The sequence below is a fragment of the Rattus rattus genome, chromosome 3 (genome assembly GCF_011064425.1).
Source record: "Rattus rattus isolate New Zealand chromosome 3, Rrattus_CSIRO_v1, whole genome shotgun sequence".
Lineage (NCBI taxonomy): Eukaryota > Metazoa > Chordata > Mammalia > Rodentia > Muridae > Rattus > Rattus rattus.
Window position 1 is genome coordinate 57,492,590 of NC_046156.1, and position 26,632 is coordinate 57,519,221.

Consider the following 26,632-nt stretch of genomic DNA (forward strand, 5'->3'; position numbering starts at 1 on the left):
TCAAAGCTGGAAAGATGGCTCAGTGGTTAAGAGCAAAGGATCTTAGTTTAGTTCCCAACAAATACAGCAGGCAAGCTTATCACATTGTGTAATTCCAGCTCCAGAGGATCCACCTTTTCTCTCCATAGACATCTGCATACAAATGAAAATAAATCCCTTTTTAAGAAAGCAGTCATGATTGGGAAACCATGCATGCCAGTGGAGCTTTGCTGAGACTTGTACTCAAGCACAAAGGTAACAGCACAGAGGGTTCCCAATTCCAGGAGGCAAGGAATAAGGCTTTGTCCCCAAAGGCAGCCTTGCACAGATCCTCAGTTGACTGGTGCACACCATGCCAGGATGTCTGAGCACTGACAGTTGTTAGTTAGCATGGCAGGATGCTCATGCATGCCACTCTCATCTGTACTCTGCTCTCAGATGATGGTGGGGGGCTCAGGAGAGCCATAGCTGAGTATGTGGGCATGCCACGTGTCCTTCTGTTCCAGGAAGGCCTTTGGAGGAGTCATAGGCTCAGAGATAATGGGGGAAGGGAGTAAATGTAGCTTGTGTTTTAGGCAGGAAACCTTGATAGGAGGATGAGGCCCCTCCCTGCTCTGTCCCAGCTATTTCCCTAGTCTCGGACAGGTTTTTCATGTATGCTATCCCAAATACTCAAGGAAAATCCTTGTAGATCTCTTCTAGTGCTCTTCTCTTCTGCAGATTTCTCCTCTGTACAGAATGAGAAAGTTCTGAATATGGGCACGGCCATGTCAGGGACCCCAATGCATCAGCCGCAAGCCGTCTTCTGGCCCATGTGCAGATGTTGACAGTGTATGCCAGAAACATCCTCAGCATCTTTCTCTTTGTTCTCCCTCCACCAGATGTTTACAGCCTCAAGACTGCTCCTCTGTAGTGACTGAAGCTACTGAGAGTGCCTAACCTCCCCTCCTTATCAGCTGTATATAAGAACCGTTCATCTGTATGTAACAAACATGTCGAGCCTCGGGGGTCCCGGGGTTCTTTCATTCTGACCTCAGCTTTTCTGTTCATGTCTGTATGAGTGTCGTTTCTGCAGGGTTTGGGACCCGAGCCATTCAGGGAGACTGTACTCCTCTCTCATGTACTAATTCATTATTTCCTTCCCATCTTCGTTTCTTCAGTTCAGGAGACCTACAAGACTTGGTCAAGTTTACTGTCCCAGGGTCTCTGCCTGCAAATGTTCTTGAGGGAACAGCCTGTGGGCAAGCAGGACTCACTTTACTTCCGTCTTTAAGGAATGACATCCTCCCTTGTCTGATGCTGACTGGAACACCCACTGCGTTATTTTATCTTACAGTTTCGTTGTTTTAGCTTGCAGGGTGAACCTCACAGCAGTTCTCTGTTTTGGTCATACTGCCTGAACCCCAGCAGTTCCTCGTAGCTTCCCGTCTTCCTGTTACTGTGTATTCTTACACTTGATCCTAGCCAAAGGCTGAGAAGCAGTTATGGTGTATTCTTTTTTTTTTTTTTTTTTTTTTTAATGATTTATTTAAATTTTTCAATGATTAACAGATTTTAACTGCCTTTTATTCTTTGACTGCAGGCCTAAAGAGGTTGTAGTCTCCTTCAGATCTCAATTACAGATGGTTGTCCATGTCCAGCTTCACTGTGGACTTGTTAGAGATTTTAATTTCATTGTTTTATTACCTGCTGTTTATATAGCAGTCAGTGCTCTCATAACCACTGATCCATCTCTCCAGCCCTTCCCTTCCCTTCCCCTTCCTTCCCTTCTACTACTTCCTTCTCCTTTTGCTTTTCCCTTCTTCACTGAATCCCTTCTCCCATGTATATCTCCTTCTATTCAATGATTAACCTTAGATTTTAACTACTGTCTTTATTCTTTGTATTTTTCTAACACCTAAAATTAACCATTGTTGTAGTCTCCTTCAGAATGCTATAAAAACAATCTGACATACTTCCCTTCTCCTTCCCTCCATGTCCTAGCTTCCCTTCTCCTTCCCTGTGGACCCTTCTTTCCTTCCCTTCCCTTAATTTTTCCCCTTATTATTGCCCTTTTCCCTATATGCCATTCTCCCTTCTCATAGATCAATATATCTTCCCCTTCTTCCCTCCCCCTTCCCCTTCCCTCCCCTCCCCTCCCTCCCTCCCCTCCCTTCCCCTTCCTCCCTTCCCCCTCCTCCCCCCTTCCCCCTTCCCCCTCCCCTCCCCCTCCCTCCCTCCCTTCCCCCCCTTCAGATCTAAGAGCATGTCCTCTAGTAGTGGGTGCTAACTGTATTGCTTTTGTGTCACAGTGACTAAAATATCTGAAAACAGGTTAAAGGAAAGAATTTTTTGTTTCAGCTCACAGCTTCGGAAGTTAACATAATGGGAAACTTGTGGAGGAACAGAGCTGTTCTTTTCTAGGCAGGTGGGAAGCAAAGAGAGGGGAAGACAGGAAAGGGCCAAGGTATGGTGCAGCCACCTGCATACACAACACAATACAAGACAACACCTCCAGTCACCTCCCTCCTCCAGTTCGCTCTCCACTTCCTGTCTTTTGATCACATTCTAATAATTTCATCATAATAACCATATCTCTCCATTTCTTCTACTACACCCAGATGACCTATGCTCAAAATCAAAACGGAAGTACAGAAGGAGCTAGGAGTGTGGCTTCATGACAGAAAGGCTTGCCCAGTGTGTTTGAACCCTCAGTTGCATCCCAAGTAACATTTAGAAAAATGTCTTTACCAGTGAACTCCCAGATTCATTTGGTTTTACCTCTTTTTCTAATGGAGGAAAGGGCGCTGTCCATTATATTGATCCTTTGACCAGTATTCCAGATAACATCATCTTGCAGTTCTTGAATTTTATTTCCCATTTCCTCCAATTTAAAATGAGCCTTTGAGCTTTCTACTTCCATTTTTTTTTTTTTTAAAGCAGTGAAGTCCTGGCTTACTTTTTCTACCTCTTTTTCAGTGAACTATACCACCATGACATCAAAAGTAATTTCTTATGTGGCCTTTAGCCCCCCCAAGACAACATATTAGCTGTCTACTGCTAAGTAGCAAATAACTCTTTGGCTTAAAATTTACCATTTCTTGAGAACCTTACTGCTGTGAACCTTATTAGTCAAGAGAGCACTGAGAAGAGTGGAGATAATCACCAAGAATAAAAGAAAATAATTATCCCAGAACAGAAACATGACAATCTTTGGTTTGCATGGTGCCTAGCACAGTGAGTATGGAGTGGTGGCACCTTATGCGGCTAATGTTAAAACGAAGGTTCTAGGCCTAAGGAATGGAAGCTGAATGTGAGAAAGTGGGACTATACAGCGCCTGAAAGGCAGCATCAGGTCTCTCACTGGTGAGGAGACAGTGCTTTCGAGAAGCTCTGAGAGAAGATCATTTCTGCCTTTGCACTTAATACCCATATATTATAAAATGAAGTGGCAATATAGTAAAAACATTCTGAAAAACAAGATGTTTTATCTGACATATTCTTTCACTTGCTTGGTTAGAGTCACCCCACGGTATTTTATATTATTTGTGACTATTACGAAGGGTGTCATTTCCCTAATTCCTTTCTCAGCTTGTTCATCCTCTGAGTAGAGGAAGGCTACTGATTTGTGTGAGTTAATTTTATTGCCAGCCACTTTTCTGAAGTTGTTTATCAGCTGGAGGAGTTCTCTAGTGGAGTTTTTGGGGTCTCCTAAGTATACTATCAGATCATCTGCAAATAGTGATATTTTGACTTCTTTTCCAATTTGTTTGACCTCTTTTTGTTGTCTGATTGCTCTGGCTAGGACTTCGAGTACTATATTGAATAGGTAGGGAGAGAGTGGGCAGCCTTGTCTAGCCCCTGATTTTAGTGGGATTGCTTCAAGTTTCTCTCCATTTAGTTTGATGTTGATGACTGGTTTGCTGTATATGGCTTTTACTATGTTTAGGTATGGGCCTTGACTTTCTGATCTTTCCAAGACTTTTATCATAGAGGGGTGTTGAATTTTGTCAAACGATTTCTCAGTATTTAATGAGATGATCGTGTGTTTTTTTTTCTTTGAGTTTGTTTATATAGTGGATTACGTTGATGAATTTCCATATATTGAACCATCCCTGCATCCCTGGGATGAATCTTATTGAGTATTTTGACATGAAGGAAATTAGTCTGACATTCTCTTTCTTTATTGGGTCTTTGTGTAGTTTAACTATAAGTGTAATTGTGGCTTTATAGAAGGAATTAGGAATTAGGAATTCATAGTGTTCCTCCTGTTTATATTTTGTGGAATAGTTTGGATAATATTGGTATGAGGTCTTCTGTGAAGGTCTGATAGAATTCTGCACTGAACCCATCTGGACCTGGGCTCTTTTTGGTTGGGAGACTTTTATTGACTGCTTCTATTTCTTTAGGAGTTATGGGACTGTTTAGATGGTGTTTATCTGATCCTGATTTAACTTTGGTACATGATATTTGTCTAGAAAATTGTCCATTTCTTCAGGTTTTCCAGTTTTGTTGTGTGTAGGTTTTTGTAGCAGGATCTGATAATTTTTTGGATTTCCCCACTTTCTGTTGTTATGAAAAGTCTCCCTTTTCATTACTGAGTTTGTTAATTTGGACACACTCTCTGTGCCCTCTGATTAGTCTGGCTAAGGGTTTATCTATCTTGTTGACTTTCTTAAAGAACCAGCTCCTGGTTTTGTTCATTCTTTCTATAGTTCTTGTTTTGTTTTGTTTTGTTTTGTTTTGTTACCCAGGTCCTTGCGCTTGCTAGGTAAGTGCTCTTCAACTAAGCTAAATCCTCAACCCCCTGTCTATAGTTCTTTTTGTTTCTACTTGGTTGATTTCAGCCCTGAGTTTGATTATTTCCTGACTTGTACTCCTCTTGGGTGTATTTGCTTTTCTGTTCTAGAGCTTTGAGGTGTGCTGTCCAGCTGACATACGCTCTCTCCTGTTTGTTTTTGGAGGCACTCGGAGCTATGAGTTTTCCTCTTAGCACTGCTTTCATTGTGTGCCATAAGTTTGGGTGTGTTGTGCCTTCATTTTCATTAAATTCTAAGAAGTCTTTAATTTCTTTCTTTATTTCTTGCTTTACCAAGTTATCATTGAGTAGAGCATTGTTCAATTTCCATGTATATGTGAGCTTTCTGTCGTTTTTGTTGTTATTGAAGACCAGTCTTAGTCCATGGTGATCTGACAGGATGCATGGGATTATTTCAATCATCTTGTATCTGTTGAGGCCTGTTTTATAATTATAAATAATACAATTATATGATCAATTTTGGAGAAGGTACCATGAGGTGCTGAGAAGAAGGTATATTCTTTTGTTTTAGGTGAAATGTTGTATAGATATCTGTTAAATCCATTTGGTTCATAACTTTTGTTAGTTTCACTGTGACTGTTTAGTTTCTGTTTCCATGATCTGTCCATTGATGAGAGTGGGGTGTTGAAGTCTTCCACTATTACTGTGTGTGGTGCAATCTGTGCTTTGAATTTTAGTAAAGTTTCTTTTATGAATGTAGGTTCCCTTGCATGTGTAACATTGATGTTCAGAATTAACAGTTCATGTTGGTAGATTTTTCCTTTGACGAGTATGAAGTGTCCTGCTTTATCTTTTTGATAACTTTTGGTTGATATTTTATTTGATATTAAAATGGCTACTCCAGCTTGTTTCTTGGGACCATTTGCTTGGGAACTTTTTTCTCAGATCTTTACTCTGAGGAAGTGTCTGTCTTTGTCACTGAGGTATGTTTCCTGTATGGAGCAAAATGCTGGGTTCTCTATATATCCAGTCTGTTCGTCTTTGTCTTTTTATTGGGGAATTGAGTCCATTGATGTTAAGAGATATTAAGGAATAGTGATTGTTGTTTCTTGTGATTTTTGTTGTTAGAGGTGGAATTATGTTTGTGTGGCTCTCTTCTTTTGGGTTAGTTGAAAGATTACTTTCTTGCTTTTCCAGGGCGTAGTTTCCCTCCTTGTGTTGGAGTTTTCCATCTATTATCCTTTGTAGGGCTGGATTTGTGGAAAGATATTGTGTAAATTTTGTTTTGTCATGGAATATCTTGTTTTCTTTATCTATGTTAATTCAGTGTTTTGCTGGATATAGTGGCCTGGGCTGGCATTTGTGTTCTCTTAGGGTCTGTATGATATCTGTCCAGGATCTTCTGGCTTTCATAGATAGTCTCTGGTGAGAAATCTGGTGTAATTCTGATAGATCTGCCTTTATATTTTACTTGACCTTTTTCCCTTACTGCTTTTAATATTCTTTCTTTTGTGCATTTGGTGTTTTGACTATTATGTAACAGGAAGAATTTCTTTTCTGGTCCAATCTATTTGGAGTTCTGTAGGCTTCTTGTATGTTTATGGGCATATCTTTCTTTAGGTTAGGGAAGTTTTCTTCTATAATTTTGTCGAAGATATTTTCTGGCCCTTTAAGTTGGGAGTCTTCACTCTCTTGTATACCTGTGATCCTTAGGTTTGATCTCATTGTGTCCTGGATTTCCTGTATGTTTTGGGCTAGGACCTTTTTATGTTTTACATTTTCTTTGATGATTGTGTTAATGTTTTCTATGGTATCTTATGCCCTTGAGATTCTCTTTTCTCTCTCTTGTATTCTGTTGGTGATGCTTGCATTTCTAACTCCTGATCTCTTTCCTAGGTTTTCTATCTCCAGGGTTGTCTTGTTTTTTGATTTCCTTATTGTTTCTATTTCCATTTTTAGATCCTCAATGGTTTAGTTCAATTTCTTCACCTGCTTTGTTGTGTTTTCCTGTAATTCTTTAAGGGATTTTGTGTTTCCTCTTTAAGGGATTCTACCCGTTTACCTGTGTTGTTCTGTATTTCTTTAAGGGAGTTATTTATGACTTTCTTAAAGTAGTCTAACATCATCATTAGTTGTGATTTTAAATCAGAATCTTGCTTTTCTGGTGTGTTGGGGTATCCTGGACTTGCTGTGGTGGGGAACTGGGTTCTGATGATGCTGAGTGGCCTTGGTTTCTGTTGCTTAGGTTCTTGCACTTGCCTCTTGCCATCTGACTATCTCTGATATTAGCTGGTTTTTTGTCTCTGACAATGGCTTGACCCTTCCATAAGTCTGTGTGTTAGCACTCCTGGGAGACCAGCTCTCTGCTGCCGGGATCCTGGCATAGAAAGCCTGTGGCACAGGGTCAGCTCAGCGCCAGGAGGAAACTGGAAGGATCCTGTCCCAGACTGCTTCTAGTCTCCTGCATCCAGAGGGCTCCAGGCGAGTCCCTTGGAGCAGAAGTGGTAGTCCTGCCTTTGCTGTCAGGTGTGTCAGCACTCTTGGGAGAGCAGCTCTCCCAACGGGATCCAGATACAGGGTTGTGGTTCAGGGTTAGCTCCAGATGTATACGGAAACCGGAAGGTGTCATCTATTCATAAATGTAAATATTCTCTTTTTTGTTACCCACTACAAATGTAGCTATAGATATATTCACCCTGAAACTGAGCGTGCCATTATATTAGAGCCCTCTCTTCTCCTCCAGCCATCTTCTATGATGTTCAGTTTAACTTCAGGAGACTTGAGTAGAAGAAACTTTCTTCACATACTAGGTAGAAAACACGAAAATGGTTCTTAGCAGCGGTAAGTAATAGACCTTAGTTAAAGATGATGGACACTGTATATTCAAGCACTTAGAAAATGTGGTAAGAAAGGTCAGAGAAGTGGTTATCTTTAGGGACTGAGTTTGACTGAAGGTCATGTGAAGTCCTTTAGGATGCTGGGAATGTTCTGTATTTAAAGCTGTGTGATTGTATTGATATATCTTGGGTTAAAATTCATCTACATGTTTGCTTATTGTTTCAGAAAAATAGTGACGTAAAACGTGCTTTAGGTCTCTGTGTGTTGTATGGACATCCAGTGTATTGCTCACACCCTTGACACATTTGTTGCTTTCTACAACAGAGCTTGATTTTGGGTTACATGAAATTACATGTTCTCAGGTTTTAGATATGATGTTAAAACCTAATCCCCGCCCCCCCAGATAATCATTGTGGCTATTCTATTCAAAGACTTTGTACCCTAACGTTCTTCAATATATAATTTTTAGCAATATCAAACTATAAATATTGTCCTCAGCCTGTTCCCTTTCCACACTTAACAGGGTAAAAATAGATACCTTCCAATGTGAGATTACAGACATGTTTGTTCCTTTTCATTAGCACGTATTGCGCTGCAGTAGATTTATACTCTGTTTATTTATCAGCTTCCCTAGATATTTCAGGCTGTGTTTAACTTTTTACAAATGGAAACAGTCCTGTAATAGATTTTTTTTTACACCAGTATTTGGGTTTTTTAGGTATTGCTAGGTGGTAATTCCAGAACTAGGTTCATTATTAAATTTCGCTATCTGCTTCCATTCTCAAAGAATATGAGCTATATTATCAGCACTGATGGTAATAGTAAGTCTTTTAAAATGCTTGAGGAGGGACGAGGATATAGCCCAGTAGTAGAGGCCTTACCAAGTCCTTACTGAGTTTTGTTCCTTTTGTTAAGTTTTCTGTCCTTTCATTGGCCTCACTTTTTGGTCAGCTTAGGCCATTACCCTTTTCCTGTTATGTATGCTGCAATTACCTTCTCCTATTCAATCTCTTTTTTTCACATTTTTCCTATTAAATTTAGTTTGTGTCATAAGAAGTTAGAATATTTTCTTTGTGAGTTCTTTATTTTTGATTTAAGAGCATCTGCCTAACAAAAGCAGATGTAGTCTCTATATTCTCTTCTGCTATACTTAGAATTTTATAGTGCTAACAGTCCACAGGTATATTCTGTGAGCTAAAGAGATAAAAACATGCCATTTCCTGCACGCAAATTCGAGCTTTCCTCATAAGCCGCTAAATACCATCCTCACCTTCCTGTGCTAGTACTGTCTGACTGGTTGGAGGGTTCACATGTAGTGAGGCATTTTTCTTTTCCTACATAAGCAATGGGGATTTTATAATAAAATCCTGCAATGTCCAACAGGACTTGTGGAAAGTGAGGGATGACTGCGTGTGCTTACCTCGGATACTCTAGATGAGGGTTAACAGTTGACCCATGACAAAACAATGCATACTAATGTACTGAATAGTAATGAAGGACAGCATTTAACAGCTAATCAGTTTAGAAAAATACATGACAAAGTAGTCCTTGATATAGAGATAATTATTAGGAAGGGGTGCTTTTGGTTTAGTATCAAATATAACTGTATCATTTAATAATGGCTTTCATGTTTAAAGCCATTATATAAAAGACTTTTTTGTGGTTTTCTTTTTAAAATGATTATTTATTTTATGTATGAGTGCACTATTGCTCTCTTCAGACACACCAGAAGAGGGCATCAGATCCCATTACAGATGGTTGTGAGCTACCATGTGGTTGCTGGGATTTGAACTCAGGACCTCTGGAAGAGCAGTCAGTGCTCTTAACTGCTGAGCCATATCTCCAGTTTTTTTGAAACAGGGTTTTTTTTGTAGCTCTGGCTGTCCTGGAACTCACTCTATAGACAGACTGGCCTCCAATTCACAGAGGACCACTTGCCTCCGCCTCCTTCAAGTGCTGAAATCGAGAGCACGTGCCACCACCGCCTGGCAAAAGATAATCATTTTACATCTGCAAAAGTCTGCGTGGATGACAGAGTACAAATGTGGAATTTAAGAAAAAGACTCATAAATCTGAAGTACCACATACAGAGGAAAAAGGTTTTCTAGAAGATTAGACACACATACTGTGTTGGATCCTACCTAAGTTTGGAATGTGTTGAGAGTAGGCATGATACTATGATTAATTAATCTGTTAAATGTTCTTCATTATTGAAAAACATTATTTTAATTGTCTCTGTCTTCTGTTTCCCTCACTCATATCCTCTCTTCTCTTTTGCTACAGATCACACATCAGTTGGTGGTCTAGGTGACAGTTTTTATGAATACTTACTGAAAGCATGGCTGATGTCAGATAAAACAGACCACGAGGCAAGAAGGATGTACGACGACGCTGTTGAGGTGGTTATCGTTTGAGTCTTTCCTTACAGCGAATGTGTGTACTGAGTGTTAGACAGTGGCTGGACACCATATCTGTAAACACTTCTTTCCAGTGATGGCATAAAGAACTGTAGTGGTAGCCACTCGTATAGTGCCGTCCTCGTGCCAGGCATTGCTCTAGCCCGTTTACATGGACGACTCCACTGGATCATTGTCAGCACTTAAACATGGAGACCTGAAGGTGCAATGGCAGTCGTCAGGTAGCTTGGGGAAGGTCCGAGCTGGTGAGAGTCTGGAACTGAGCTGTTGGCCTACAGAGTCTGTCCTCCTCATCACGGTGTTATATTGTGTCATATATATGTATGACAGTTTAAAACTTAGAGTTAAGGGTTGGGGATTTAGCTCAGTGGTAGAGCACTTGCCTAGCGAGCGCAAGGCCCTGGGTTCGGTCCCCAGCTCCGAAAAAAAGAAAAAAGAAAAAAAAAAAAAACAAAAAACCAAAACTTAGAGTTAATTCTATTAAAATTTCTTGGAAAAAAATTACAAAATAGAAAAATGCTATTCATTTATAAATGACTGATAGCTGGACCGTGATAACCCATGCTGTTTATCCCAGCATTCCACAGAAGCAGATGGACCTCTGTAAGTTTGAGAACAGCTTGGTCTACAGAGTGAGTTCTAGGACAGCCAGTGATATACAGAGAAACCGTGTCTCAAAACAACAACAAGAACAACAACAACAACAACAAAAATTACTGACTTTCCAACCTAATGTAAATATGTAGATCCTTAATAATTTTAATATAACCAAATTCTTCTAATATAGTGATCTATTTTTAGCATCGTAGTTTTATAAAATCAGACCATAGACCTTATTACCCATTTTATAGCCTTTGTATCAGATTTACCACCATTGTTTTTAAAAATGCTCTGATATGGAAGTTAATGTGTGTGATGCAGACTTTGCTCACTGTAGTCACTCAATAAACATTGGTTGAGGGACTGTGTTAACTAATAAACTGAATTAAAGTCTAATAAAGAATCTAGACCTATGTGATTTATAAGACTTTTAATGAAGCCTTAAATTTTGAAAAGTTGTGAAATTTTATTTTCTTCTGCTAAAATTTAAGTCTAGAGAATAATCCTGAAAAAGAGTGATCTAATTTTTTTTACTGTGATAGGTGTCATTGTTTTGAAAGTTAATCTTAAAATTTTAAATTATTGTCCATTAGATATCTCATATACTATATGAACATGCCTTTATAAATCTGTTTTCCCAATCCTGCTTTTTAAATTTAGAATGGGTTCCTACTATTTTTATAAAAATAATAATTGGTCAGATTTCATTGTAAAGCATGATCTCAAGTATACAATGTTTGCACTGTTATCTTCAGCAAATACTCTTGTAAGGAGGTGGGATTTTTGAATTGAGTGCACTCTGTTTAAAATGCTTTCACCCCGATCCTGTTCTCCTCTACTCTCCAGATTCCCATAATCCCAGTTTCTTCAGCTTAGTATATTGTTTTAGGTTTTAGATCAAACTTAAATTCAGTTTCTTTATTTTTTTTAAAGTAGTGTACAAAGCATGCATTTTAATGGCCCTTGAGTGGGTAAGAGGCTTTGGTAATACTAGTGAAGATGTTTAAGAGTAATGTCATTATTCCTGACTGCCATTCAACAGCTGGCATTGTACGTAAGTCATTGTTGAACTCTTTAGAGAGAAGAATGCAGCACAGTTAACTTCGTGAGTCCCAAGGGCAGGTGAAGATGTAAAGCCCTGTCCTCCCCACCTTGTCTTTAGTCCCAGTGAGTTAATGAGCATGTTTGGCTGGCTTAGAGCATGGTAAGATTTGTGCCACAAATGGCAAAACAATGTAAGTATTATGTACAAAGTCATAACTTCCCAGATATGGTGGTGCACACCTTTAACCCCAGTACTCAGGAAGAGGCAGAGGCAAGCAGACATCTGTGAGTTCGAGACTAGCCTGAATTTCAGGGTAAGACTTTCTTTCAAAAACAAACAAAAATATATTATAGCCAAGTCTCTAGGTAGTTATTGTGTATGTTCAAGCCATGTTAATACCATTCAGCCAGTAAGCATGAAAAACTGAGCCCCTCTAATCCGAAGACTAATCACACACACACACACACACACACACACACACACACACACACACACATTTAATTACATAAATAATTATATATAACTTTTTATTGTGGTTATAAAAACAACAAAGACTTAAAATCCAGTGGTCATCTCTATCATTTGATTATTAGCTACTTTTTATTGCCCCATCTGTCTGATCTAATTATGAAGAGCACCATCATTTATACAATTATTATTGAGTGCTTGGTACATTATAGCGGGCCTTCTGTAACATGAGATGATGAGGGCACAGTCCCTACAGCCCTGTAAAGCACACATTGTCATTGCAGAGAATCTAAGCTGGATGCCTTCTAGAGCTGATGTTATTGAGCAGGTCAGAAAATAACCCATAATCAAAATGTGAACTAATCCTTGAAGAAATACATAACTTATTTTAGAAAGAAAAGTATAGGCCGCCTCAGCAGACTCTTAAGGACACAGTCTGGAGGATGCTCATGAAACATCTCATTATTAAAATGAAATGTGATTGCTATACTGTACTTTTTCGTATATTTAGGTTTATTATAAAATATTTGCTTTGCTATCTCCATTATTTCAGGAAGGTAGCCTGTTCTGATGTTGTTTCCCTTTATCCATGACAAAGCATTCAAAACAAATTATCTTACTTTGAGAAACCAATAGTTATGGGATGCATGTTTCAAGTTCCAACTAGTTTGAAAGCCTTACCATGTGCAAGGTTATGCTCTTGAAGATAATTTTGCTAAGTTGTATAGTTACATGAAAAATTAAGAACAATTTTAACCACCTACTAAAATATCATTTTATCTTAACATCAATGTTTGGTTTTTGTTCAGTTTTTGTTGTCTGGAATAGAAAATTAATTGGTAGAACCTTTTGGGTTATAACTTCTTAAGGTGATCTCAGTCAGTTAATTATTATGAATCTCATTCAACTCGAGAAGGCAAGCTATATACAGGTAATACCGTGCAGAAAACACTCAGAGGCCATGCCTCCGCTCTTCTGCTTTGTCTTATAGTAGTGATGAGTGTGTTTGTCCCACGTTATATATACTATTAGGTTCCCATTTGTGAAAGTGACTGCTTTATAAAATAGCATCATAATCAGGGCTTTCTGATGGCCAGAGATCCAGATCTAAACCACCAGATGCTCTGGCTTCATTTCTGTGGCTGTGATACTTCCCTAACGAAAAGTAACACTGGGAGGAGATTTCTTTGACTTATAATCTTGTGTTACAACCCCTTATTGTGTCAGGTCAGGAACTTAAAGCATCACTCTACAGCCAAGAGCAGAGAGGGTCCTTCCTGCCTGATGCCTGCGTGCTTTCACTGGCTAGCTCTCCTCTCTCTTACACAGTCCAGGCCAGCCTGTGAAATGGTGCTGACATATTTGTAAGGGCCTTCCCACCTCAGTTAGCAACCCAGACACTCCCCATAGAGGAGCCATGTCCTCAGACAATCTGATCTGGATAATTCCTTACTAAAACTGTTTTTTGTAGGTGATTTTAGGTTGTTTCAAGTTGACAGTGAAAACTAAAAACGTTTGCATCTAAATCATTTATCTTTTTTTGTAGGCTATAGAGAAACATCTTATTAAGAAGTCCCGAGGAGGTCTAGTCTTTATTGGAGAATGGAAAAATGGACACTTGGAAAGGAAGATGGGTCATTTGGCCTGCTTTGCTGGGGGAATGTTTGCACTTGGAGCGGATGGTTCCAGAAAGGATAAAGCTGGCCACTATTTAGAACTAGGGGCAGAAATTGCACGAACATGCCATGAGTCATATGACAGAACTGGTAAGAATATTAATAAGGCTAATGACTTAGTCTAAAATAACTTACTAAGTTAAACATGTTTCCAGAAATTAGGAAGAAACAATATTTGTACTGTTTACTTCAAAATCTTGTACCTACAATAGCAAATAATTTTTCTTAGCTTTTATTTTAATTCCAGGGTATGTTTCCAGTATCATTTTTTAAAATTCTGAATTTGGGGAAGGAGGTTGTTTGTTTTCTTCCTAAATATTTAGAAAGTAACTGTTGTAAAGACAAAAGGTAGAAGATTTATATGGAGTAATATCACTTATTTTTTAATAGAAGTCCAAAGCTATTAGTTTATATTGTTATGCCTGTACGCTCAAGAAAATAAAAGAAACCAAAATAGATAGAAACCTTGAAAGTACAGTTGACATCTGACCATCGACAGTTTAGTTTGTCTTTGGCTCAATTCACCAGTAATTTTTATATGTTTGCTTAAGAAAATCGTACAGCATTGCTCTGGGAAAATAGATAATATTTTCTGATCCTCTGTGTTTTAGAGGTTGAAATGGTTTTTTTATTGTTGACAAAAATTGAAAACACAGATACTGCATGCATCTACAGATAGATATTCAATACAGGTACAGTGATGAAGGGGGCTACAGAGCCCCGGGTTAGACCTGTAATTTACTTTGGCTTTATAAACATGTCTTTGTAAGTGAAGTAGCTAATGAAGACCTACAAACTTGTAATTTCTATTTGTAGTATCAGAGGTTGAATTGTTGCTTTTCTACAGTAACTGATTTTCTGTTTCAGAGTTAGTTTGTCATTAAGTACTGTGTCACAAACATAATTGGCTTTAACTTGCCTTTGTTCATAACTTTTTGAGTTACTCTTATATAGTAAGGGATGGAATTTAATGTGAAGTTGAGTCTTCAGTTCTCTCTTGGGCTTCAGTCTAGTGGTTCACTTTTTAAAAAATGTAACTCAAAAGGATATTGGCAATTGTTATTTCAGTGTGGTTTAATGTTGGTTATTAAGACAGTGGTCTGGTTAGCAAATAGAATTATGTGAGTGATAATATGTAGGGTCAGTTATACACTTAAAATGTAGTTAACAGCTCAAATGCCCATTATGCACATAAAGTCCCATTGTGCTTCTTTGCCACATTTTGGTCTCTCATTTAGCTCTCATTTGAGTAGAACTGAACATGGACTCAATACTGTATAGTATGGTGTAGAGTCCTTTGAGTATACCAGGAGAGGTACAGTTGGCTAATACAGCAATTCTGCTTTATTTTATTTTATTTTATTTTATTTTACTTTGAGGCACTACCTGTGAATGGTTAGTTTTAATCGCCAGTTTCACCTGGAGACGTCATTGAGAGGCAGTCTTACTGAAGACCGGTCTATATCAGGTTGGCCTGTAGACATGTCCTTGGAAGACTGTCTTGACATGCCAAGACCTCTTGTAACAGTGGGCAGTACCCTTCCCTGGGCTGGAGTCCTGGATTGTACAAAGAGGAGGAAGCAAGCTGCACACAAGCACGCATGCCTTAATTTGCCGCACTCAGGTCTTGACCCTGGATAGAAGTGACTAACTGCTTCAGCTTCCCGCTGCCTTGACTTCCCACTGGGATGGACTGTAACATGGAATTATGAGCTCTAACACAACCCTTTCTAAATGGCATTCCTTAGATCGTTTGATCCCAGCAACAGGAAGTGAGACTTAAGACACCTCACACTAACTCCATAGCAGCTCTGCTGGTTTAGACTCTCACCAGCAAGGGCTCTTTTTCTACGCATCCTCATTATTATTTTTCCTTCCTTTTCCTTTCTTATTTCCCTTTCCCTCCCCTTTCTCTCCCTTCTCCTCCTGTTTGTTTAAGATCGTCATTTAATTACACTTCTCCCTTCCCCTCCTTCCAGACCCTCATATATAATATGGGCTATATATCCCTAAATATAACTGTTCCGTGTGACTTACATGTGTGTTTTCAGGGCTACTTGGCACTGGAGAACAAGTGACTGTGCTCTTCTCTGGGGAGGACCACCTCTCATGCTCCCTCCAGTTGCCCTTAGTTCTTTGTGTTAGGTTGAGGATCGGTACCATTCTTGTTGAGTGGGTCTTAAGTCAGTTGGAGAGCATTTAGTTATGACCGGGTGTTCAGGCCACTACTGCACCCAGAGTTACCGTGCCATGCTGGTTTATGTTAAATCATAGATATCCAGGCTAGGGTGAGGTAGAATCCCAAAGTGGTTTTAATTTGCATTTCCTTAATGGCGAAAGATATTGAACATTCTTTAAAAATAACATTTTGGGGCCATTTGTGTTTTTTCTTTGGAGATGTGTCTGTTCATTTTATGAGTCCATTTATCAATTAATAGCTTTATAGTTTGGGTATTTAAGTTTTGTAGGTCTTTATATGTGGCAGTTATTAGCCTCTTATCTGAGGAATAGCAGTCAGAGATTTTTCTTTCATTCTGTAGACTATGTACTCTACTGGGAATTTGCCTTGCTGTGCAGAAACTTCTTAGTTTCATATGATTCCATTTGTTACTTCTTGGTACTCTCTCCTGTGCTATTGGAGTCCTATTCAGAAAGTTCTTGATTGTGTCCCTGTAATGTCACACACACACACATATATATACATATATATATATCTCCCTGGCTTTTCCTTTAGCAATTTCAGAGGTTTAAGTTTTGAGTTAACATCTTTGGTCTTTTGGGGTAAGTGAAAGATGGATATAAGTTCATTTTTTTCTCTTGGATGACACATTCAGTTGTGCTGCAGTTTTCAGGAAAATAGGTGGGTCCTGGAAAGTGAGGTGACTCAAGATATATATAGAAATATATATACACACACATATATATATATAAAATATATACATTATATGTTCTTAATTATATGCAGATCTAACTTTGAATGTTTGCATGTATGTAAATAAGGAGTTGTAGAATGGGTAGAGACTGTGAAACTAGATAGAAGGCAGGAGGGGTAGGTCACACTGTCATGTGACATTTGTGATGTGAAAGTGGGAAGGAAGCAACTGAGAGTGGGAGGACACTATGTGGAGGATAAGAAAGGGGTAGAGAGTAGGAGTTGGGGATTTAGCTCATGGTAGAGCGCTTGCTAGTAGAGCGCTTGCCTAGCAAGCGCAAGGCCCTGGGTTTGGTCCCCAGCTCCGAAAAAAAAAAGAAAAAGAAAAAAAAGGGGTAAAGAAGAAATGTGGGAGAATTTGGTGGTCTGAATATGCTTGGGCCATGGAAAGTGTCCCTATTAGGAGGTGGGGCCTTGTTGGAGGAAATGTGTCACTGTGTAGATTGGCTTTGAGAGCTCCTAGTGCTCAAGCTCTACCCAGTGAGGAAGAGAGCCTCCTCCCTCTGGCTGCCTACAGAAGACAGTCTCTTTCTTTCTGGCTTCCTTGGATCAAGATGTATAACTCTTATCTTCTCCTCCAGCACTAAGTCTGCATGATGCCATGCTTCCCACTATGATGACAATGGACTGAACCTCTGAAATTGTAAGCTAGCCTCAAATTTAATGTTTGCCTTTTTAAGAGTCACCTTGGTCATGGTGTCTCTTCACAGCAATAAAACCCAAACTAAGACAGAAGTTGGTACCAGGAACTGGGGTATTGATTGCTATGATAGGCCTGATCATATTCTTGTTTGGAGGAATGTGAACTTTGGGACTTTGGATTTGGAAAGCAGTAGAATGCTTTAAGTGGAGCTTGGAGGGATGTGAATTTTGGGTCTTTGCTTTAAGTGGGGCTTGATGGGCCATCCTGGTAGGAATATGAAAGGCATTGGCGCTAAGGGTGAGTTGAATTCTGGGGCCTGGCTCACGAGGTTTCAGAGGAGAAGAATTTTAGTATGTTTCCTAGAGATCATTCTTGTGATCTTTTTGGTAAAGAAGGTGGCTGGTTTTCTTGTCCATGCCTGAAGAGTCTGCTTGAGGCTGGGTAAAGAGATTTAGATTAATTGCATTGACAAAGGAAATCTCAAAAAAGCCCAGTTTAGATTTTATCCTTTGGTGCACTAGTAAAAGGAGCATTTTGATTAAGCATAGCAAGGTTAGAAAGGAAAAATGGAAAATGTATGGTTCAAAGAGTAATGGGGCACCAGGAAATGGAATGGAGCTAAATCCTGTGTTCAAGGATATTAAATGGAATTAAGGGAGTAGTGACCTTAGCTCAAGATCCCACTCAGGTAAGCTTATTGTTTTCAGTTGTACAGGGATACTTATATCCTGATAGGCATTATTACGGCCTGGTTATTGTTTTCATTTGGGCATAAGGAGATATGATCATGTGTCAGATTGACAAGAGGTCGATTGTGATGGCTATTTTGGGTTGTCACTTTGACTATATCGGGAATGAACTACAATCCAGAACTTATAAAGATCTTATGGAAAGATAAAGTCTTAGGACCATGCACAGTACTGCACACTTTTAATCCCAGCATTCAGGAAGCAAAGGCATGTAGATCTCTGAGATCAAGGTCATTCTACAGAGCAAGTTCTACACAGCCAAGCTTAGGTAGTAAGGGAAACCACTGAAAACAGAAAACTGGTGAAGATGTATTAGAACAGTGGGGCCACAAGCAGAACTCTGCAGCTTCAGCCAGAGTCAGGAGTAGAAGGAGTTACTGGAACAGTTGATGCTGGTTAGCTGGAGCTAAGAAATGAATGGTGATTAAAAAGAAACCAGCATCACAGAGAGGACATCTTCTGGGAAGTGTTTTCTGAGATCACAAAGAAACTGTGTTGCAGAGGTAAGACATTGTGCTGTGGCTGGACTTGGTAGTGTGTAAGAATCACTCAGGTGGTACTGGTTTTGAAGGCATGAAGGGGTCATGGAGAACAGCTGAGGCTTGGCACTGTGAGAGGCCATGGAAAGCCATTGGTGAAGGTGCAGCCTTAGTTGCAGTTGATGGCCCAGGACTGAAGGGGTCATGCAAAGAAGTTGAGGCTTGGCTCCATGAGAAGAGTCTGATTGTCAGTTTTACACAGCAAGTTGAACCTGCGATTCTCTTTGTCATGGTGTCCCCAGAAGCATACTGTTCTATTTGTGCCTTGTCCTTTTTAGTTTTTCACTGATTTTTCTTGTTCTTGTTTTCAACTTACATCCTTGGACTAGTAAGTACAGTCTAGTTTTCTTATCTTCCCAGCTTATCGGTCTATACTCTGCTGCATTTTCTTATGGTCTTTTATATATTCTTGCCACCATTTTTAAAAGTCCATCTTTTTCTTGGTAATCATTTCTGCTAATTCGTAATGTAATTATTTCCTTGAGAGTTTGTTTCACTTTATTGTTGGAATTAGAATTAGAAATAATTAAAGGAATCTTCTTAATGAATTTTACCATGTGGTGCACAGAGCAAATTTTAATGTTTAGCTGGGTTTGTGGGAAGCATTGCTGGACTTGATCATGAGATGAGCACTGCCCAGTAGCAGTCTAAGCATGATGTACACTCAGGACACTAGGTTGATGGTTGGTTAATACATTGTTTCAGTTTATTTTAAAAACGACCGGTAAAATACATGCATAGTTTTAGGCTTGCAGTTTTTATTCATAAGTCTGTTCAGGGAAATAATCAGGTTTTTTTTTTCCTGTATGTTTCTGTGAAGTTAGGCATGATCACAAAGCAAAATAATTTTCAGTGAGATGCTCACAATGTTAATTTTTCACAATGTTAATATTTCAGTGCTGGTGTATTGTCACTATAATTATAGTAGTAACTAGCTAATGTAATCTTAAGGTTAACCTTTAAAATCTACATCTGATCTCTACTTAGTACTAAAAATTTTTACATTAGCCTACAAAGTAACAGCTTTCATTCTGGTGTTTTCACTTTGTTTCAGTAGATCCTCCCACACATACTCATGCCCTTCTACCTCTAGTAGTCTCCTTCCCACTCAGGTGGTTCCTATAAGACCCATGCAAACACATACTTCTGTCTGTCTGTCTGTCTGCCTGTCTGTCTGCCTGCCTGCCTGCCTGCCTGCCTCTATACAGAAACAGATACAAATTTACAGCTGGTGTCTGCACATCAGAGTAATATTTGGGGTATTTGTCTTTCTGAGTCTAGTATTCACTGATACTGTAATTTACAGTTGTATCCATTTTTCTGAATATTTCCTTTTTCTTTAGGGGAAGGGAAAACAAGAAATCTAGACCACAACAATCTGCCTTTGGAGTGCTTTCATCTTAATACTTATGATGTTGAACTTGTTAAAAAAAAGTTTTTGTTTGCTTATTCTTGAAGAGTCTCATTATGTACCAAGGATGGCCTTGAATTCAGTCTTTTCCATGTAGTACCAGAAGTTACTAGCAAGTGTAATCAGACAAGAAAAAAGAAATGAAAGACTTTCAGACCAGAAAGAAAGAAGCAAAATTATCTTGATTTCCACATGACATGATTATGTATAATAAAAACTGCACACACATACATGCGTGTACACACACAAAACCCTGTTGAATAGATGGAGTAGTTCAGCACAGTGGAAGGATACAAGTGGGTGTAAAAATCAGTTGCATTTCTTTACACGAATAGCAGTCTATTGGAGGGAGAAATCAAGAAAAGAACCTTAACTTATGATAACATCAAAATGATAAAATAATCAGGGCTTGGAAGAAAGATCTGTAGCAATACTTGCTGTTCACATTTGAGGATCAGAGTTCCCAGCACCCACATAAAAGCCAGGACTGGACCTGGTGTTTCTATAACTCCAGCACTGACAGGTGGAGGCAGGGGCATGCCTGGGGCTTGCTGGTTGCAAGCCTAGCTGAAAACCTGCATGCTCTAGATTCAGCAAGAGACCCTGCTTCAGAGGAACAAAGCAAAGAGCGATAGCATAGGATGCTTAATACCTTCCTTCCCGTGCCTTCCGGATGCAGTGTGTGTACACTCAGACTTGTGTGCATACTCCCCCACCACACACACTCAAGAATAATATGCAATGAATTGCTTTAACCAAGGAGAGAAAGACTGTGTGCTGAAAATTACAAAATATTGAGGAAAATTGGAAATACAAATAAAGAGACAGATAGTATCTGTTTGTATTCAAGGATTGTGTGCTGCAGTCACCTTTGCATTTGGTTCCAAGGTATGACTTAGCTCTCGGTAGAGTCAGACTTAGCAGCATATTGCTGTGTATTCTTTTAAGGAGTACTTCATGCCGGAGCAATAGAAATATTTGTAACTCTGTTAGAAGAAAACCAAATGTAGTTATTTTCAAACAATTCATTTTGTGAATATAGTAACAATACAATAACCAAAGTTACTTCAGGGCAGGAGTATAGCTCAGCCTAGTATGTGAGAGTTCTGGCTTTGGTCTTTAACACCAAAACAGATAAATAAAAATTAAAGCAGTAGGAAGCAAGAAAAGTCACAAAAGATAAAGATTACTTTAGACCTCTTTCTTTTAGAGAGATCAGTAAGTATTCCTTAAAGCACACACATTGTTTATTTGGCTTTTTCTTCACATGTTACAGCATTAAAACTAGGTCCTGAGTCATTCAAGTTTGATGGTGCAGTGGAAGCAGTGGCTGTGCGGCAAGCTGAGAAGTATTACATCCTTCGTCCGGAAGTGATCGAAACCTATTGGTATCTATGGCGATTCACCCACGACCCAAGATACAGGCAGTGGGGCTGGGAAGCCGCACTGGTAAATACAGCAATCTCTCCTTTTGTCTGTGCTGACTGGGTAGGGTGTTTGTTCTCCTCCCAGTTAGTTGATTTTGAGACCTGTACACTTTCATTTCTCTGGGGAAGAAACTGTTCTCATTTGTTTCTTCAACAGTAGGAACTGCCTGGTACTCCTGTTTGCTTTCTATTAGTACTTTGATAAAAGTATGCACTTGCTATTCCACTAAGTAACTCTAAGGAGCTATTTAAAAGGAAATATCAGTATTATTATAAAATAAGCAGTATTTTTATAATGTCTTTTCAAAGTTTAACCACTGGGGAAAAAAACTAAGATTCATAGCCTGGGCAGATGGTTCTTGTTCATGTTATCTTGTATTCTAATAATTCTTGGATAGATCAGTAAATTGTTTCTTAAAAATAGATTAAAAGACAAAATGTGATGTACACACATACAACAGATGTGTGTGTGAGTCTGTGTGAGTGTGTGTGTCTGTGAATGAGTGTGTGTGTCTGTGTGTGAGTGTGTGTATGAGTGTGTGTGTGAGTGTGTGTGTGTGTGTGTGAGTGTGTGTGAGTGTATGTGTGTGTGTGTGTGTGTGTGTGTGTGTATGTGTGTGTGTGTGTGTGTGTGTGAGTGTGTGTGTGTGTGTGTGTGTGTGTATGAGTGTGTGTATGAGTGTGTGTGTGAGTGTGTGTGTATGAGTGTGTGTGTAAGTGTGAGTGTGTGTATGTGTGTGAGTGTGTGTGTGTGTGCACGTGCATGCATGTGTGTTTGGAAGCAGGAATTTGTTATGATTAGTAAGCAAAGGAAACAGTCCATTCAGTCTTAACTAATAGACATTCACACTGAGTGTGCTGGTGCATACTTACAGTCCTAACCCTAAGGGGACTAAGATAGGAGCTGTCGTACGAACAGACTGGACTGCCAAGTGAGCCTAAAGCTTGCACAGGCTTAAACTGTTCTGATATGCTGATGAGCTAGTCTTTACAACAAATAAAAACATTTATTATTTCTGTGTACCCCATGGGTGTGAGTACCTGTGGAGGCCAAAAGGGGTTGTCTGGTCCTTTGGAGCTGGATTTTCTTATGTTTGTGAGCCCCCTGATGTGGGTGTTGAGAACCAAAAGTAGGTCCTGTGCAAGAACAGCAAATGCTCTGACCTGCTGAGCAATCTCTGTCGCCCAATAATGCTGATCGGTTCCTCACATGTTCATCAGGAAGGACAGGACATTTAAATTGTTTAGGTAAAAGCACCAGACCTAAGTAAGGAGACTTTAAAACCCATTGGCAACAAATAAAGCTCTAAGAAGAACTTGGTTAAGCACTTTGTACTGTTGACTAGTTTTCTGTTACAAAGAAGGCCACTTAGACAGGAATGGTAGGGAGTAGAGACAAGCAGCATCAGCAGCAAGGAGTGAGGCTGAGATCACTGCACAGGGTCTCAGGGTGACAGAGTGGGGAAAGAGAGTCCACATGCACCTAGCTGTTCCCGAACACAGCTCTAAAGTGTGATACATTTGCACCAGCAAGATGCTTGGTGACTGTGACTTAAAAGTAGAGTTGTAAATAGACTGTGTTTTTTTTCATGTGTTGACTAATGCATGTTCAAGGACACAAATGGAGATAGAAAGTAAGAATTTTAAATCCCAGTTAAGCATCAGAACATAGTAGTTAGCAGAGAACAAATTGCTCAACTCAGTTTCTCCAACTGAAAAGAGTAGCTGTTAACCTCCTAGGGTTATGAAATTTAAATGCCAGTGCATATGAAGCTCTTAGAATAACCTTCAGCAGATTGTTAGCTCTTAAGTAGTCGCCATTGTCATCTAGGCTTGTAGGTGTGCACTTCCTGCTCCTTCTTACCACCTATGGAGCCTGACTAATAAGGTCCTGGAAATACAGTGTCTCAGAATAGAGCGTGGGTACAGTAAATATTTCATTACCACTACTGTGTAAAGCTCCTAAATAGGGCATTTTTAAGGATGATGAGAATTAGTATTTGTACTTGGAAATGATCACATTGAAAGTCAGAGAGTGTGGGTATCTTTGTGTGTGTACACATACAAGTGTACATGGAGATGGAGTTAAGAATACAACCATATGTTCCTCATGTACCTTCCACCTTTTAAAATAGGGTCTGTCATTGGCTAAGGACTTAACCAAGTGGGCTAAGCTGGCCAGCCAGGCTAGCAAGTTCCAGGCCCCACCTTAGTCTGCATCTAGTAATCCTCGCTGGAATTACGGACATTCGTGCACCGCCGTGCTCAGCTTTTACCTGGGGACTGAACTCGTCCTCAGTTTTCAAGACAAGGGCTTTCTGAGCCATGTCCCATACTCAGCTCCCCAATTTAGAAAGAAGAGGTCAAATTTGACATTTAAGGAAAATACTTTAGAGAGATTATAGTGTTAGAGAGGGAAAGGCGTCCCAGTACACATTGGTTTTTCTAGTACGAGGATATTTCTTTTTGATAACACTATGCTTGGGCTTAATATATTGTCCGTTACATAAATGTCAGATTTTCCTACAGGTTTGTGAGTGTTTGTTTTTGTTTTTAGAAGAGACATGGTTTCAGTATGTAGGCCTGGCTGTCCTGGGATTCACTGTGTAGACCAGGCTGGCTCTGAATTCAGACAGATCCGTCAGTGTGCCTCCTGAGGACTGGAATCGAAGGCCTTTGCCCATCCTTTCTGTGAACTTCTTTTGAATACAGGCTTTGACTTGTCTTTCAGAGATGAAATTGCAGACTTGCCCTCTCTTCTCCCTCACAGGCTATTGAGATCTCTCTTCTCCCTCACAGGCTATTGAGAAGTCCTGCCGAGTCAGTGGTGGGTTTTCTGGTGTCAAGGACGTCTACTCCCCGACTCCTGCGCACGACGACGTGCAGCAGAGCTTTTTTCTTGCCGAGACGTTAAAGTAAGTCCGTCCTCAGAAGTGTTCTCAGTGTGAGCTTATTCTCAGTGCTGTATGACAATAACAACCGTTCTGAATACCGAGACAATATATACTGTTGCCATACAGATGCATATTGAGCAATGTTTAAATCAAATTAATTATGTCTGTCACTGCACATAATTAGTTCTTTATGGTAACAAGTTTTAAAATCCCATCTTTTTGAAGTACATGTAATGGATGAATAATGACCCTGAACTGTAGATATGCACCACGTTCTCTCTCCCACTCAGTAACATTTCTGTAGAGCAGCGTTGCAGTGTGGCCGCTAGATAACTGAATCTGACTATCTATGTCATCGATATATTACAGTGTATTATGTTTTATTGCAAATGGTTTATGTGGGCAAGTAGCAAGCCGTATCTGAAGAGTGGCTGTCAGGCAGCTCTTTGTCAAGTAACCGTTCTGTTGTGGTGGCACAGGCCTCTAATCCTAAAATATTGGAGACAAGACCAGAGCAGTACCATCTCTGGGCCGGCTGAGCTTACCTAAACACGGACGTATATAGCAAAACTGTCTAAAAATAATAGTAAATCAGGGGAAGGAGTGCTTAGTGCCTTAAATAAGTCATTTGCTTCTGCTCTTTGATTTACTCTGTAAGTACCTAGGACATTTCTTAAAGCACAAATATAATGGTCACAACTACAGTCTTACAGGGCTGAGGTGCCTTTGGGCTCAGCTGAGTGTAGATCTCATCTCTTAGGAATGAGCGTACGTGTTTTGATTACTAAATGCTAAAGTAGCCACCGTCCGCCATTCTCTCCTAAGGTCTTATAAAAGGTACGTGGAAAGGGAAGGTGGAAAGGAAAAGGACAATCTGGGCTTTCTACCCAAAAGCCCAGGTGGAGCGGTAAATATGCCGGGAGAAGACGGAGGTGTTAGTTACATATGTATGCTTTCATATGTGTGTTACATATGTGTGCTTTCTGCAAGGCATGCACACCAATACCACTTCCTATCACCAGTATCTGAATTTCATGTTCATGTCTCCTGTGCCTTGCACACAGGAAACATATACTTACATCATTTAATACATATAAGTACATCATTTGCTCAACGGATGTTTACTGCCCAGTACCTCTCAGATCACTTGGGATGCATTAGCAACCCGAAGAACAAGTGTCCCGCTGAGCTCTAATAGGATATAGTTCACCATGTCTGCCCAGCTGCATTCCCCACTCTAATGTAAATGTAGTTCATTTATAGCTGGTATTTACAGCTGAAAAGTACAGAAGCATCCATACTGTTTTTCTTTTATGAATCTTAGTTTCAATGTTCTTCAGTTTCTTTTAGCCTCTAAATTAGTGCTGTTCTGTTTTTCCTTTTGCTAGGTCAGTGCTGTGTGCTTCTGTTTTCTCGTTGCTTCATTTTACTCCCTCCTTCCCATGTCTTCCATGGACCTGGTCCAGCCCAGTTGTTGTGGAGGAGGCTCAGGGCATCTGCCTTGGTCTGAGCGTCCCACCCCTGGGCCCTCCTTGTCCTGTGTACCCTGTTGGTTAGGCTCGTGTCTGTCAGGTAGCGGTAGGAGCAGTGGGCCAGAGCAGAGCGACAGCTTAGGTTATCCTGTGCCTCATCCTCGCTAACTGAACATGTCGCAGCAAGTTCTGTGCTTTCTCTGTACACTGTGGGATTTGACTGAGGGCGTGATGGAATTTCTTTCTCTTTTTCTTTAGCTCTTACACGATGTGCATGTGCAGGCCTTGCTAGTGCACGTTTGGCAAAGCACTGACCACTGACCTGTGTCTTCAGCCTCTTGCCACTTGTCTTCTTGCCACCTCTCACCTCCCTGCCTTAGTGTCTGTCTCTGCCTCTCTCTACACACACATTCACATGTTTTCCTCATTTATAACCAGCATTGTTTTCTGGATGATATGAGAGCTACAGCATTTGGTGTTTTACATGGATTTCAAGAGGGGAGTGGATCTGGTTGGGAGGGGGTGGGGAGAAACTATAAAGAATGGTAGGAGGGGAAAACACAATCAGGATATGTTGTATGAGGGAAAATGTTCCCAACAAAAGGTGGGTTGTTCTTTTTAAATTAGAAGAAAGGGGTATTATTCTACATGCTTACAGTTCAGTTTTCATACTCAGAACCTTTTAACATACATACAGTTCTGTGGTGTGACATATATTCAATTTAAATTTTTTCCCATTATTTCAAGATGTATTTCAGTCTTTTCTTCTTAACATCACAGTTAAGTCTTTTGCAAAATTAACAT

At 39.8% G+C, this 26,632-nt stretch overlaps 1 protein-coding gene across 1 annotated transcript in view; it reads left to right on the top strand.

Moving 5' to 3' along the window:
• Man1a2 (mannosidase alpha class 1A member 2) overlaps positions 1–26,632 on the top strand; it is a 146,118-nt gene that overhangs the window by 105,478 nt on the left and 14,008 nt on the right. Inside the window, exons 9-12 of the mRNA XM_032897628.1 lie at positions 9,839–9,954; positions 13,632–13,851; positions 21,312–21,484; positions 24,262–24,377. Coding sequence (XP_032753519.1) covers positions 9,839–9,954; positions 13,632–13,851; positions 21,312–21,484; positions 24,262–24,377 — 625 coding nt within the window. The remainder of the gene's footprint in view (positions 1–9,838; positions 9,955–13,631; positions 13,852–21,311; positions 21,485–24,261; positions 24,378–26,632) is intronic.